This window comes from Carcharhinus amblyrhynchos, chromosome 8, assembly GCF_965287045.1.
Source record: "Carcharhinus amblyrhynchos chromosome 8, sCarAmb.v2.hapA, whole genome shotgun sequence".
NCBI lineage: Eukaryota > Metazoa > Chordata > Chondrichthyes > Carcharhiniformes > Carcharhinidae > Carcharhinus > Carcharhinus amblyrhynchos.
Window position 1 is genome coordinate 8,219,132 of NC_137331.1, and position 16,315 is coordinate 8,235,446.

Below are 16,315 nucleotides of genomic sequence, written 5' to 3' on the forward strand. Positions count from 1 at the left end.
ATGCTACGATAATTTAACTGTAGGGAAAGATGTAGGGGGGTAAGCCATTACAGTTCCTACCTTGCCATCTTCCGAACAAATCCCAATATGCTCTCCACTTTCATCCAAGCTAACTTGATTCACCTTCACAGTGCTCTGAAATACAGTGATTAAAGCACAACATAACATTGCTCAATGTGTCATGAAAATAGATGTCATAGTTGTATTAGACAGCTGTTCTGAGCATTTGTATGAAAGATACAGGAAGAAAACATGAATACGTCAATAGAATCCTTTCCAAATATTAACAAAAGTAAAACATTTGCATCTTTGAGTCCAACTTTGCAATACTCAAAATGAGACAAATTAGTGCTACACTTTTTAGCAGATTCGGTGATCATCTGTGCGCTTAAGTAACATTGGCGCTCTTCAAATCCCATTAAAGTCGTTTGAGAATCTGAACTTAGTTTATTTTTATTTCAAAACAATAAATGGAATGCTGGAACAGTAAATGATATCAACATGAAGCTATTGGATCGTAATTCAACTGGTTCACTGAAGTCATTTAGGAGGGAAGCCTGCAATTCTTACATGTATCTGGTTTAAATGACTCCAGTTTCACATCAATGTAAATTATTCCTAACTGGCACCTGAACTGGCCTGACAGGCACTCAGTTGAACTGAACTGCTGGGCATTAGGGATGGGCAATAGCCCTGATCATAAACACACCCTGAGAATGAGCAACAGCAATTTGTTCCATGAAATGAATAATACTAATCCAATAAATACATTATGAAATAATGTTCTTTTGCAGACAATGGAACAAAAAGTACGTTCATTTTGCAGACAATGAAATAAACTAATTGAATATGGACTTTGTTCCTGGTGGCAGATGTTCAAGAAAATACTTTTCCATGTGAGTATCTTCTTCAGCATTAATATTATTCAGAATTTCTATTAGAGCTCCCCTAAATCATTAAATGGACTAATCAAGCGCATGAAAGATCTAAGTTAGGAAAATGCCTAAGATGACTTAACAGACTGCAATCTGGTAATGTGAGGAAGAGGAGAGGTTTTTTTTTTAAATACACAATGAGGTTGGAGTGCACTTAGTCACTGTAGAGACAATTTCAACGTTTAATATATTTGGATTAGCATACGAGGGAAAAGCACGATAAACAGGTACATTAACAGGGTGGGTGCTTGAAATTAGAGTAAATGCTCGTGTTGAAGATAAATACCAACAGCAATTGTTTGGTTTGGGATAACAGCAATAAACTTTCCTTTCAACTTTTAATCTAAATTATCCAACTTCCTACATCTCATCAGTATCTAAAAACTATTGTTTATAAAATGGGTGATATGGGTAGGGTTGGGAAAAGATTGTTTTCCTTGGTATGATATCTACAAAATATTACAATGCTGAGTACACAACTTGTCAATCCAGGTACCAACTGGACTTGTTTTTGGAACTTTACATAGAGGATTTGGACTTTAGAATAGAAAATTCATTGTGAACGTCACCAAATTCTGAGGGAGAGGGAAGAAGGGTGAAGCCAGTATTGAGGAGGAAGAGCTACAAATAATTAAAGAAAAACATGAATAAAGTTGCAGAATTGGCCAATAATTAGGAAATAAAGTTCAACACAGAGAAATGAGAATTAGTACATTTTGGTCAGAGGAATAGACAGGTTACTAACTACATGTCTAGGTGCATGTCTAGATGGACTAGAGGAACACAGGGATCTCAGTACAAAAACACTAATCACTAAAAATTATTCAAGGTCATACAAACACAAACCAAAAATTAGTCTTTATTACTGAACGGATATAATTGAAAAGTAGAGAAGTTGTGCTAAACCTGCACTGAATCTTGGTGAGACCACATTTAAGAGGGCTGTGTGCAGTTCTGGTTGCCAAATAATAAAAAGCATATAGAGTCATTGGAGAAGGTGAAGAAACAGGTTACAGTGGACATATTAGAAATGTGTGGGTAAATACATCAGGAAATGGTTGGCAGACTGAGCATTGATAAAAAAGCTGAGGGATGCCTAACCAAGGTCTTCAAAATTAGGAAAGGTTTCGAGACAGTGGACACAGAAAGAATGGGGATGATTCTCCCATCCGGACCTGCAACTTCTGCTGGGTCAGGCGGGGAGATGTGTGTCGCCAGCCTTTTTCTGGGATTTGCACATGCACCACGAACGCATGTGCATCTCCCAGAGACAGAGAACAGTCAGAGTCTAGGCTGAGCTGAAAACAGGCAGGAAGACAAGTAAGTCATTTGAATCTTGTTTTTAAAACATAGTTTAAACATGCTTAGCATGCGATTATCGGGAACTTGCCAGGCCCAAGTGAATCTCCCACCCCGCCAGGAGTACTTCATTCCGGTGGGATTTAGAGTTTTTACGTTTGAGGAATTAGCGGGAGACCCTGCTGGAATGAAGTTGGGGGGGCGGGGGGGGGCAACAATCGAGGCCCCCCAGGGGTCAGGCGGCAGAGGGTGGCGTTCCCTGACTGTGCCAGCCTGTGCCCTCTGGCACTGCCCAAGGGGCAAAGTGCCCATGCCCACAGGCCAGTGCCAAGGGGCAGGTCATATTGTGGGCAGGGCCTAGAGGCAGTCAGTGGGGCAGTGGTCTGCTGCCACTCTGCATTGTGATTGGTCTGGGCTGGAGGGAAGCCAGTGATCGGGATGTGGACGGTCTGCTAGAGTGAGGGGGTTGGGGGGGAATTGCTACTGCTGGGGAGGCGGGACATTAGGACACTCCAGGGCGGGGAGGGGGGGGGGGGGGTCAGGGCTGGCTCAGGAATTGATGTTGGGACCGCGATTGGGCCGTGGGGGTCTGGAGGAGCAGCAGTGCAGGGGTCCTGGGCTGGCCAGCTATCGAGCAAATGGGGAGACCGACAGATCGAGCCACTGCGAATGCGAAGAGTTCCAGAACTGTCAGACTTTGGTGCGAATAGGCCCCCCCCGCCCCAAGTTTTTAATGAGATTCACTCTTGTGACCTCTGCAGTGCAGAGTGCAGAGATTTGAGTGTGAAGTTGAACTGAAAAAACAGTCATGATCTAGAAGAATTTTCCCACCAATTCTGCACTTTTGGGAGAATCGCCCTCAATGTCACCATTTATAGGAAAGAGCATAAGGAGCTCAGAAACTTCCTTACCTGAACAGTAGAGAGAATGTGGAACTTGCTACCACAGGGAGTGATTGAAATACATGGTATGGATGCATTTAAAGGGGAAGCTAGACAAGTACCTGAGGGAGAGGGGCACAAAGGATTATGATGATAGATTTAGATAAGAATAGATGAGGAAGTGAGAGCAGTATAAACACTGGTGTGGTCTGGTTGGGCCAAATAGCCTATTTCTGTGCCATATATCGAATATAACTCTAGATTTTATTTTGCCAAGTTTCTGCTCAAACTCATTTGCAAAATGCCAAATGTAAAAACCTGCTTTGAGGTAACACAAGTGAGCAGCATTTTATTATATTTTTCATCTTATTTTACTACATTTTTTCCCCACTCAAGACTGTTTTTTAAAATATTCTTTACTATATTTATACGAGATAATTTGGCCTTGGCGCATTTTGATTATCACTGAAATCAATTTAGCACAAATTAAAAATATTTTTAATCACATCAATTTACCACCTTGGAATAATAGGATTTTAAATTACTAAAAGGATATAAACCATTTCTTGCTATTAGGGTACAGCAGTTTCTTATTAATTTTTAAAAATGTAACATTTCTATGAAGGTCTTTGCACCCAAAAGAGCCAACTTAATTTTTTAAAAGCCTTCTCAAAGCTCTGCAAACAATTAGCGGAAACTCCCAATAATGATTCATTAATCTTGGAGGTTTGTCCAGTTTGTAGGTGAGGTCAACTTTTTTTTTTAACATTTGTGCAAAGAACCACAGAGATCTAAGATTATGCTGAATGCAGTTTGCACTTCCACAACCATACGTACCAATTAACAAATTCCCTGCAAATTGTAATGTAAAAACCAGTGCAACTGAGCAGAAATTGAAGAATGAATCACAGTTTTACAACTAATTGAGGCACAAAATCTTACCACAAAAGGTGCAGAATGATTTGGGCTCAGTTCAAGTACCATTCACAATCAAATTGGATGCAGATACTTGATCTAATCTTACACATGAGGAATGGCCACTGGGTTGAGATTCAAAAGGACTATTAACACCTCTGCCCCAAGCGTAAATTTTATATTGAAATTACAAGATGGAAATAAACAGTTGAGCCCAATCAGGCCATGTCTATATGAGTAATACTACATGAGTAATATTAATCCAATGTTCATGGTTTCTTTTATCGCATCTTTCTTTCAATCCCTGATCTAACCAATTATTGAATGTTGACATAGTCTCTGCTTCAATCACTATATTGCATAGCCTCACAATCCTGTGTAAATTAGGATTCTGGTGCTGTCCCTTGTCCTAGGTCCCTTAATCACTGGAAGGTCTGTTTCTATCTATCCTGTTCCATTCTTTCAAAATTTTAAACGCTTCTATCAAATCACCCTTAACTCTTCTCTGTTTTAACAAATGAACAATAGCATAAGCAAGGGAAGAATTGAGAAGGGGTGAAATTGTATTTTTTTTAATGAGGCAGTATTACATAATATGAAGAAAATTATCCAAATTTAGTTTTATCACAGAATTACTTATTGTGCAAGGAGTGGCCATTTGGCCCATCATATCTGTACCAGCTCTCTGAATAAGCAATTCGTTTAGTGCCTTCTTCTGCAAGCTTACACATTCAACCTTTAGATAGCAATCTAATTCCCTTTTGAATGCTTTGATTAAAACTACATCCACCACACATAGATCTTATCTACCAATCATATTAAATCTGTGATCTCTCATTCTCAACTGTTTCGTGAATGAGAAGTTTCTTCCCATCTACTATGTCTAGGACCCTTAAGATTTTGAATACCTTGATCAAATCTCCTCTCAGCCAGAGTCAGAGAAGGGGCAGGTCATAGAAGGATTTGAAAACAGGGTTAAATGTGAAGGCCAATTGGAGAGCTTTAGAATAGTCAAGCCTCATCACATGGAGGCAGCAAAGGCATGGATGACAGTTTCAGCAGAAGAACAGAGGCAGAGGTAAAGCTTCATTCAACAGTGTTAGAGGTGGAAATAGGTGGTCTTAATGGCAATGCGTCTCAGGGTCACCTATTACACCAAGATTGCAAACTGTCTGAGCCTCAGGCAGTTGCCAGGTAAAAGGATAGAATCAACGGAGAGGGAGTGAAACGTGCAGTGGGCACCGAAGCCAATGGCTTCAGTCTTTGTAACATCTAATTGGAGAAAATTTCTGCATTTCCAGTACTTTATGTCAGACAAGCAGGCTGACATAAATGGCACTGCTCAACATCAATCAATAGTCCCATTTAGTTAATTTATTGTAATTGTATAAAACCAGAAGACAAAGCTATTCTAATAGATGACAAAATGTGGCCTGGTTCTTAATATAGATGCTTTGTAAGATGGTACTTGAAACTCAACTATGTTAATTAGATTTGGCATGAATAGTATACTGTTGCCATACATCGTGGAAATGTATTAATAATGCTGCCAGTTGAATTTGAGTGCACATCATGAGATGCACTGGCCTGTCAATGGAGAAGTTCATGTCAGCTCTCTCAGTATTAACAATACCCTGTGTGACAATTAAGAAACTTCGGGACAAAAATACTACTCGTATATTCAGCATTGGAACCTCATGACTTTCCTTCAAGTGAGTTCTGATTTGCTCGTTTTTATAAATAAACTCTTTCCGACGGAACAAATAAAATCTAAAGTAAAAGATCACCAGGCAGAGCCAGCTTGTCGCGGTTTGTCACAAGATTTCCAGAGCTTCAGATTTTCTGAATTTTTCTGAACAAACAGAACTGTTCAGTGCAGGAAGACTCTCAAACTACCAGTTTTCGCTTGACATTTGAAGTACTATTGAAGCGATGGAAGGCCAGAGCTATAAATGGATTGCAACTACAGAGAAACATTACAAAACTACATCAATTCTAATTAACCACAAGAGAAATTAACATATTTCATTGGTAAAGGTAATCCATTGGCCTCATCTGAATACGCTCACTTACTCATATAGTTGCAATTAAGTTAGTGAGGGAGATAGTTACAAATCAAATAAAGCTGATCTGTACAATACTGAGGCCATTTGCTGTTTAGCTCAAGTCTCTCAATATCTTGAATGAAATCATTCACTCAAAATAGGGGCTGCAATATCACACTCGGATCTGCCACTTTACAAGCTATACCACAGGTCTTCAATTCCATCCGATTTCATTAATCTAGCTGCTTGAAAATGTGCCTTTTCTGTTCTCCCCTCTGCTGAAGCTGTTTTCTCTTTACAGCAGTAGCATCTTTGTTTATCTTCTTTATAACTGGCCACAAGGCTAATTTTGTATTTTAACTTCCTTCCTTTGGCACTGCTGCCAGTTCAAGGATTGTCAAAGTCCACATGGGCCAGAATTTCTTATTATCCAACCAAATTATAATTGAACCCTTTACTACTGATGCAATTGCTTCCTTTTTCAACATTCTTCAAAAATTAGATTCCTTCGACATTTTAAAGACAAATTTTCCTTACTGTACTGCTTCCTTATCAAATATCACCACAGTATCTCTGCACAAACTCAAATATACAGGGTGACTATCATCACCCACTCTTAGTCAGATCATGGGTTCTGTACAGAAAACAGATGTGACTGCTGAAGCACACGGGTCACGTATGGAGTATCCCAGAATGTCAACAGCAGTGACTTATGTTGAGTTGTACACCATTAATGGGACTGAAATGCATCTTACAAAGCCTTCAAAGACCAATTGAAAAGTTAGCTCTCTCTCTGGCTGATACTCTTCAAGGGATGATCATACAAATTAAAAGGTGGTGATTTGGCCCCTCGAACCTGCTCCAACATTCGATAAGATCTGATTATGGCCTCAAATTCACTTTCTTGCCTAGCCCTGATACCCATTGATTCCCTCATTAGTCAAGAATCTATCTACCTCTGCCTTAAAAATATTCAATGACCTTGCCTCCACTGCTCTCTGGGAGACAGCATTCCACAGACAAACATTCCTCGGAGAGAAATAAAAATTCTGCTCATAATCACCTTAATTAGACAACACATAATTTTTAAACTGTGTTCCTGAGTTCACGGTGGCACAATCGTTAGGACAGTACTAGGGATCCAGGTTCGATTCCCAGCTTGGGTCACTGTCTGTGCAGAGTCTGCACATTCTTCCCATGTCTGCTTGGGTTTCCTCTGGTGCTCCGGTTTCCTCCCACAATCTGAAAGACGTGCTGCTTAGGTGCATTGGCCATGCTAGATTTTCTGTACGCTCAAAGAGGTGCCGAAGTGTGGCAACAAGGGAATTTTCACAGTAACTCCATTGCAGTGTTATTGTAAGCCTTGTAACATTAATAAACAAACTTAAGATTCTTCCACAAGGCAAAAAAGCCTTTCAATATCTTCCCTGTCAAGGTCCCTCAGGATCTTATATGTTGCAATAAAATCACCTATCATTCTTTTGAACTCCAAAGGATAGAGGCCCAACCTTTTCTCATCCAGCAGTTATTTGCGTAAGCCTTCTTTCAACTGCTTCTAAATGCAATTATGTCCTTTCAATATGAACTGTAAACAGCAGATATGATCTCACTAACGTTCTGTACAACCATAGGAAAACATGCCTACTTTTATATTCCATTCCCTTGCATTAAACAACAACATTCTATTTGCCCTCCTAATCACTTGCTGTACCTCCATACTAAGCTTTTTGTGATTCATGTACCAGGACACCCAATCCTTCTGAACCAAGATCTGCAATCTCTCCCCATTTACGCACTTTACTGCTTTTACAATTCATGCCAAAGTGGACAGGTTTGCATTTTCCCACATTATATTCCATCTGCCAATGTTTTGTCCACTCATTTAACCTATTTATATTCTTTTACAGACTCCTTGTATCCTCTTCACAGTTTACTCTCTTACTTATCTTTGTGTCATCATCAAAGTTTGCAACTATACATTCAGTCCCTACATCCAAGTCATTGATGTAGTGTGTTAACAGTTGAGGGACCAGGACTGATCCCTATGGCTCTACACTCATTACATCCTGCAAACCTGAAAATGACCCATTTAAGTCTATTCCCCGTTTCTCATTAGCTAACCAACCTTCCATCCACACTAATGTGCTATTCCATATACCACGGACTCTTATTTTGTGCAGTAACCTTTGGGGTGGCACCAATGTCCCCTGAAAATTTAAGTACACAACATCCAGATTCTCCTTTATCAATCCTTCTGTTACATTCTCAAGATGCCATAGGTGGACAGTGAAGAATTGCAAAGGGACCTTGGTTAATTCGGCCAGTGAGCTGACGAATGGCAGATGGAGTTTAGTTTAAATAAATAAGAGGTGATGCATTTTGGTAGATCAAACAAGGGCAGGACTTACTCAGTTAACGGTAGGGCACTGGGGAGAATTGTAGAATTAAGATCAAGGAGTACAGGTTCGTAGCTCCTTGAAAGTGGAGTCACAGGTGGACAGAGTGGTAAAAAAGGCATTCAGCAAGCTTGGTTTCATTGGTTAGAACACTGAACACAGGAGTTGGGACAGCTTGTTGAAGTTGTACAAGACATTGGTATGGTCACAATTGGAATATGGTGTACAGTTCTGATCATCCTATTATAGAAAGATTATTAAACTAGAAAGAGTGCAGAAAAGATTTATTAGGACGCTTCTGGGACTTGACAGTTTGAGTTATAAGGAGAGGCTGGATAGACTGGGACATTTTTCCCTGGAGCGTAGAGGCTTAGGGATGATCTTATAGAGGTCTATAAAATAATGAGAGGCACAGATAAGGTGGATAGTCAACATCTGTTCCCAAATATAGGGGAGTCTAAAACTAGGGGGCATAGGTTTAAGGTGAGAGGGGAGAGATAGAAAAGGGTTCAGGGGGGCAATTTTTTCACACAGAGGCTGGAGAGTGTCTGGAATAAGCTGTCAGAGGTAGTAGTAAAAAGCATTTAGACAGTTACATGGGTAAGATGGGTATAGACAGATGTGGGCCAATTGGGACTAGCTTCATGGTTAAACAAAAAAAGATGGCATGGACAAGTTGGGCCGAAGGGCCTGTCACCATGCTGTAAACCTCTATGACTCTATGAATTCTAATAAATTAGTCAAACATGAGCTCTCTTTCTCAAAACCATGTTGACTCTGATTGCATTGAGATTTTCTAATTGCCCTGCTGTAATCTTTTTTTACAATAGATTCCAGCATTTTCTCTTTGGCAAATGTTAAACTAACTGGTCTGTAGCTTCCTACTCTGTCTTCCTCCTTACTTGCACAGACAAGTTACATTTGCTTTTTTCCAATCTGATGGGACCTTTCCAGAATCCATGGAATTTTGGAAAATTAAAACCAACGCATCATCCAACTCTGCAGCCACTTCTTTTAAGACCATAGGATGAAGTTCACTGGGATATGGGGACTTGGCAGCTTTTAGTTCTAATAATTTTCTCAGCATACTTTCACTGGTCTGACTAAACCAGCCCCTCTCTAAACCAAAAAATTCTGTGCCCCAACTGCCCAAAAATCTATAGATCAAGAATGACCTCTTCAGTCATCATGATCATGCCAACTATCACAGAGACAAGCCTCCTCATGATCTTTAACTGTGAGGATTCCATCATCACCACCACTGTAGGTTTGGATTTTGCTCCAGAATTAGAGTTAAAATAGAAAACGAGATTACAAATAACGAACCAATCTTAAATTCTCATTAAAATTGTGTGTTGCACTCCTGTCGAGATGAAAACTGTTAAATATCATTTTTGATTGGTTACGTTATTATGGTCTGTCACGTGTTCTGAAGTCTTTTCTATTCTTTGTTCAAACTCAGCCCTCAAAATTTTCTGTTTCTCACATAAATGCCCATACCAATCTGAATTTTATTTAACTGTGTTTTTGTTGCAATTTCATCAACATTCTATGCTTTTAGGATGCAACACTGGGAAACAATCAGTGGAATTTCAAATCAGTTAAAAAGACCAAACAATTCAAATTAATACAGAGTCAATCAGCTAATTACAGCGGTTCCTTGCATCTTCTGTTCAAATTGAAATTCCAATCCATGGTGAAGACACCAGAGTTTGGAGAGAGGAAGAAAAGAGAAATTGAGATTTTCAGCATTCTTTATACTATCATTTCTATTCATTCACATATTAGATTAGATTCCTGACGGGCATGAGCTGAAACAACTGCAAGATCAGATCCTTACTGGGGATGTGAGAGAAGGGCACAGCACATTGTAGTAAGTAGTGCAAACGTTTATGCATGGCACTCCAGTGAAACACTGAACTGGCTATGAAAAGGCTTGAATGAGATACTCCCTCAGGCAGCAAATGGAGCAGTAACTGACAGGCTTCCTAGAATGGGTTATCTGTCCAGCGCCACACAGAGGAAAACTTCCTCCTTGAGATGATAGCCCACCAATATAAAAAAAGCCTTTTCCTCAACTTTAGACTGTGTAAGGAACTAGTTTCAATGGTGGCACATTTTACATCTGTGTCTATATTTTACACTAGTTGAGAATGGTGGCCAATTAAACCACTATGTTAGAAAAAAAATACATTCAAGAAACTGCAAGCCCACTTTCGCTCACACATTGTCCTCTCAATAACAACTCCATGAACATATTATACATATTATATTTAGTTATACAATTTTAAATTTCTACTTGTCATGCAGGAACAACACTTTTTTGAAACTGTTTTTTTAAAGAATGTGTTAACTATAATATGAAGCATCAAAATAAAAATAGCTGATATTCAACATGATCTATCAGAACATTAGAAAACATGATTGAAACATTCCAATAAATTCCCACTTCACCCCTGCCCTTTCCTACCAACTGAGCAGAGGGTAAATAAGCAGCAAATCAAAATACATTTTTTTAAATTTGCCAGATTTCTTGGTCTCTCTTCTATTCTCTTAGAATTTGAAAATTCCTTTGCTCTATGTATCTATATAGTCTCAGCCATAACGCCTAATATGAGTCATTATCTTTTGAGTAGTTAAGATTATTTAACACCAACTCCACTGCTGTGACTGATGCATTGGTTGGTTTTCACATTAGCCACTCTCTTCCCTTCACCTGCACAATTTTTTCTAACCTTAGTAAGATGCATGTTTATTTCATTGCAGTTAAGTTAGACAACAAAGGTCTTGGGTTTAGTGAGTAATGTACCAATTTCTGAATCAGCAGCTCTGGATTTGAGTCCCACCCAAGACTTGAAGGGTAAGAAAGACGCTTTCATAACACAGCCAAACAGGTTAATTAGCAGCCTGAAAATCCTGCCAACACATGCCAATGGCTGGCATTAACAGTGGGAGAGATTCCTGGTCAGCCATGAGATGGAAAGAAAGTTAAGCATCTCTACCACCACTGATCATAACTTCAGAATACAATACGCATGTAAAAATGCTTGATACCACAACTCTTGTCTCCATGTTTGAACTGTAACACATATATGTACAAGTCTGATAACTGTACAGATCTGAAACATTTCCCTACGTTACAACAATGACTACATTTGAGAAATGCTTAATTGATCTTGAGACATCCTGAAGTCATGAAAAGGTATGTAAAATACATGTTTTTGTTTCTTTCAATAAAGCAATGCAGGCTGATGGACACTAGGTGGCACTATTGCACCTTCAAGTGTATCTGCTGTCTATGAACATTTCAATTCCCCCTACCCATGTAACCAATTCACTTTAATGAATTAATATATAGAAAATATCTGGATCATCTCATTATTCCCTCACTATTCCCTACAAAGCTCTGATAAAACTCTTCAGCTTTGGCATATCAAAAATGAAAGGCAGCCTTACTCCTTCTTGTCCTGCACCTGGCTACATCTCTAACTGACTGGTTATGTCCACTGCTGTCCCTTGCTTTGTTTTGCTAAATACTTACCAGCACATTCCACCACTTCCATCCCCTCTGCCATCCTGTTTAGTCAGAGACTCTCTCTCTGGTTCTTGCTACGTTCTTCTCTATTCTGATAATAAAGTTGCTCAACCCTCAATAATTCACAGCTCCTGACACACGTGTCAGTATTTGTAGCATTGGCAGTCACATTGGTAGAATATCGGGGCGGCTTTTCTTTCATTGCATTTATAAAACCAGGAGGAATACAATGTGTCGCAATTTTCTAGAGGTCTACGTATAACACACACTGTCTTCAAGTGTGCTTCCTGTAACATACGTATTGCTTTAAAACAGTAATTTCTCCATCTCGTAATAAATGACAAAGAGATATAAATATATTATAAAACATTACTCATAATACCTGCTTCCTTCAGCAGGAGATATGCAAGATACATTAAAGTTGATTTGATAGCAGATAAATTGTGTTGCAAAATATATAACTAGGGCAATATAAGAGACTTGACAGTCAAACCCTAAACTTAGGCTGTAAAATACAGACAAACTACCCTTAAGCATGGATTTGTCAGCTTTTCTGTAAAGTATATTTCTAGCCATTAGGAGAGCTTTTTAATAAATGCAGACTTTTTGGCAAAGCCATCTCCTTCAGCATCCATCACACCAGCTTCCATTTCTCAGATACCCAACAGAGGCCAGAGTAATCAATCAGCTAATGGGTCATTTGTAAAGCTTGCCTTGCTAACAAATAGGTAATTGATTCTTTTGCAAATGTTGCGTCCCCACGGAAAATCTGCTTTGGAAGTGACTACAGTGAGAAAAAAAAATACACAGTACACAGTATCGGAAGGAGAGTGACTGTATAAACAACGTCCTCCTTCTCATCAACCCCTAAAGACAAAGTCAAGAAAATAACTGGTGTGATCTTATAGTACAATAGGTTTCTGACAAGTTCTGCAGAACCACCAGAGATGTAAACAGCTGTGTATGTTAGAACTGCTGGTGTGATTGAGAAATGTAAATGGAATTAAAAAAGTAACATTCAAAATTTAAATTTATCTGGAAGATTACTTAACTAGACATTGGGAATTTACTTAATAGAAAAGGAACACAAATAATTGTAATTATGTAGCATGATTCCAAATCCTCATGACATTCCATGACACTGTATTAAGTTTTGAAGTATGACCACTGCTGTATTTTTTACAAAATAGGCTAATTCAAAAAAAAGCTAGCTCCTATGTAGGAGGTAAGTGATTAGTAAAGTTGGTTTTGGTGGTTCTGGCTGGGAAACTAAAAGTTAATTTGACACTGAGAACTTCCTGCTTTCCATGATTAGTTTCATGAAATTTTAATATTTACCTCCAGGCAATGTTTAATGCCTCATCCAACAAACTGCACTTATAGCAGTGTAGCATCACTTTAGTACTGCAGTGAAGCGTGTCAATTAAGATTCTGTGCTCCGTTCTCTGAGTGAGGCTTGAACGTACAACCTTTTGACTCAGAGGTGAGCGCTTTCACTCGGAGCCAAAGCTGACACTTAACCCCATGAAGCCTCAATATAGAACAGGTAAGAGAGTTACAAGCTATGATTAAACGTGAAGGAACCATTCAAAAATAGCTAAACAAAATTGGGACTTCCAACTGTTGAAGAGATCAGGTAAAATATTATTAATGATTGGTATTCAATTCACTAAAAGAGAAAATAAAAATTTATGCAACTACTTACTGCAGTACAAGTTTGGATTTGATGTATTTTAACTACTCATGCTGATAGTTTAATCCATATTCTGGAACCGCGGCATTTGTGAACTGGATCTCAGTGTTTCTGCTGTTTTGCACACTTAGTTGGATCTGAATGTGCTGAACTATGGTATATAAATTTAAGGGTATCAATGACAGGCACCAACTACTGCATGTTCTGTTCCCAGGATCACAATTAAAATGTTAGAACAGGTTTAGTCAACGCAAAGTGAGGGGAAGGGGAAAAGACTATTTGACACAAAAGCAAGTATACTTTCTGCTATAACAAACTGTCTTACAAATGAAATCTCTCCCTCAGGTGAACATAAGGGGTTCCTTGGCGCCATTCAAAGATGATTAGTGGAGCTCTCCCACTGTTCAAAATTTAACCCTCAACCAAATTTGAATGCAAAGTGATCAGGTCAATTATCTTACTGTCGTTTACAGAATATTGCAGTGCATAAATTGGTTGCTACATTTCCTACAACGTAACAGTGGATACACTTAAAGCAAACGAAAACACTTTTGAGACATCATGAAGTCATGACGGGTACAATATAAATACAGGCCCTTCCTTCTAACAATTTTCAATAGGAAGTGGTAAAAATATAGGACTGCCAGGATTTACAGCAGGTGCTTGTAAAATGAACATAATTAAATAGGGAGCACTATTTCCCTAGCTTATGGGGCCTAACCTCCTCCAATATCCCTCCTTGTCGGAAATCTGAATTTGCATCTTTTTCTACATCCTCCCCATTTTTTCTCTGCATTCATCTTGTTGCTGAGACACACGGATTAAAAAAGAGATCTATACATGGAGGCAGAGGGCATGGCTGAATTTAATTAACTCAATTAATACTTTGCATCTGAATTTACAAAGAAAGACCATAGTGCTAAAGTCAAAGTGAAAAAGGAACTGGCCGAGATGCTGGATGGACTAAAACTGGACAAAAATTGAAAAAGACTGGCTGTTAAAGTTAAAAAGTCACCAGGGTGGATGAAATGCATCTGCAGATAGTAACACAATTACTGAGGTAATGACCATGACCTTTCAAACCTCCTTAGATATAAGGACAGTGGTCAGATAACCAGAGAATTGCAAATAAGGTACCTTTGCTCAAAAGAGAGTGCAAGAATCAAACTAGCAACTGTAGGCCAGTCAGTTTAACCATTGTGGTGAAAAAGCTTTCAGAAGTGACAATCAGGGTAAAACGTATAGGTACTTCGACAAGTGTGACTAGATTAAAGAAAACCAGCAAGGATTTATTAAAGGCAAATCATGCTTAACAACGTGATTGAGTTTTTTCGATGAGGTATTAGGGAGGATTGTTAATGGTATTGGGGATAATGTGGTGGACATGGACCTAAGGCATTTGATAAAGTGCCAAATAGTAGACTTGTCAACAAAGTTGGAACCCAAGTGGCATCTTGAATACAAAGTTGGCTGAATGACAGGAATCAGCATGATGGTGGGCGGTTGTTTTTTCAAAATGGAGGAAGGAATATCATTGGGTGGAGATTAGAACTCTGCTTTTCTAGGTATACATTTCATGGAGACACAGGGCACAACTCCAAAATTTGGAGATGATTCAAATCTTAAAAGTATTGTGAACTGTCAGAAGGATAGTGATAGACATAGGTAAGTTAGTGCAATGAACAGACTCAAGACAGAGAACAGGGAAGCGTGAAGTTATACATTTTGGTAGGAAGAATGAGGTCAGGCAACAGAAAACAAAAAGGTACAATTCTAAACAGGTGCAGGGAGCACACATTTATCAATCATTGAAGATGGCAGGGCAGAGTTAGAGTACAACCCATTACCAATTAAAAGCGTATCTTTTCCTTAAATTTACTCAATGTTCCAGAATCCACTGCACTTTCGGTAGTGAATTTTACAGATTCACGTCCCTTTGAGAGAAGTAGTTTCTCATTATCTATTTTACATCTGCTAGCCCTTATCCTAAACCATGACTTCTTGATCTAGACTACACTGTATGCCTACTTTGTCAATGCCTTTCATCATCTCATATAACCTCTGTTGGATCTCCGCTCATTCTTTTAAACACCAGGAGTATAGGCCTAAACTGCTCAATCTCTCTTCACAAGACAAACCCCTCATCTCTGGAATCAATCTGGTGAACTGCCTCTAAACTGCTTCTCATGCCACTACATTCATCCTCAAATAAGGGGACCAAAACTGTACACAGTACTCCAGGTGCGGTCTCGCCAATTGCTTGCATAGTTGCAACAAACTTCCTCACTTTTATACTCTATTCCTTTAGCTATAGAATGCCAAAATTCCATTTGCTTTTCTAATTATCTACTTCACCCATGTTTTTCTCTCCACATACCTATAGAAACTTTTACGGTAAGTTTTTACGTTCCCTGCATGCTTACGCTCGTACTCTTTTCCCCTTCTTAATCAATCCTTTGGTCCTCCTTTGCTGCATTCTAAACTGCTCTCAATCCTCTGGTCTGTTGTTTTTCCTGGCCAATTTATACACTTCTTCCTTGGATCCAATACAAACGCTAATTCATAAGAACATAAGAAATAGGAGCAGGAGTAGGCCAACTAGCCCTTCGAGCCTGC

The 16,315-nt window shown here is 39.0% G+C and overlaps 1 protein-coding gene across 1 annotated transcript in view; it reads right to left on the reverse strand.

Moving 5' to 3' along the window:
* The window catches only part of vps41 (VPS41 subunit of HOPS complex), a 162,591-nt gene that overhangs the window by 97,727 nt on the left and 48,549 nt on the right, over positions 1 to 16,315 (reverse strand). The window contains exon 5 of the mRNA XM_080193618.1: positions 61 to 135. Coding sequence (XP_080049744.1) covers positions 61 to 135 — 75 coding nt within the window. The remainder of the gene's footprint in view (positions 1 to 60; positions 136 to 16,315) is intronic.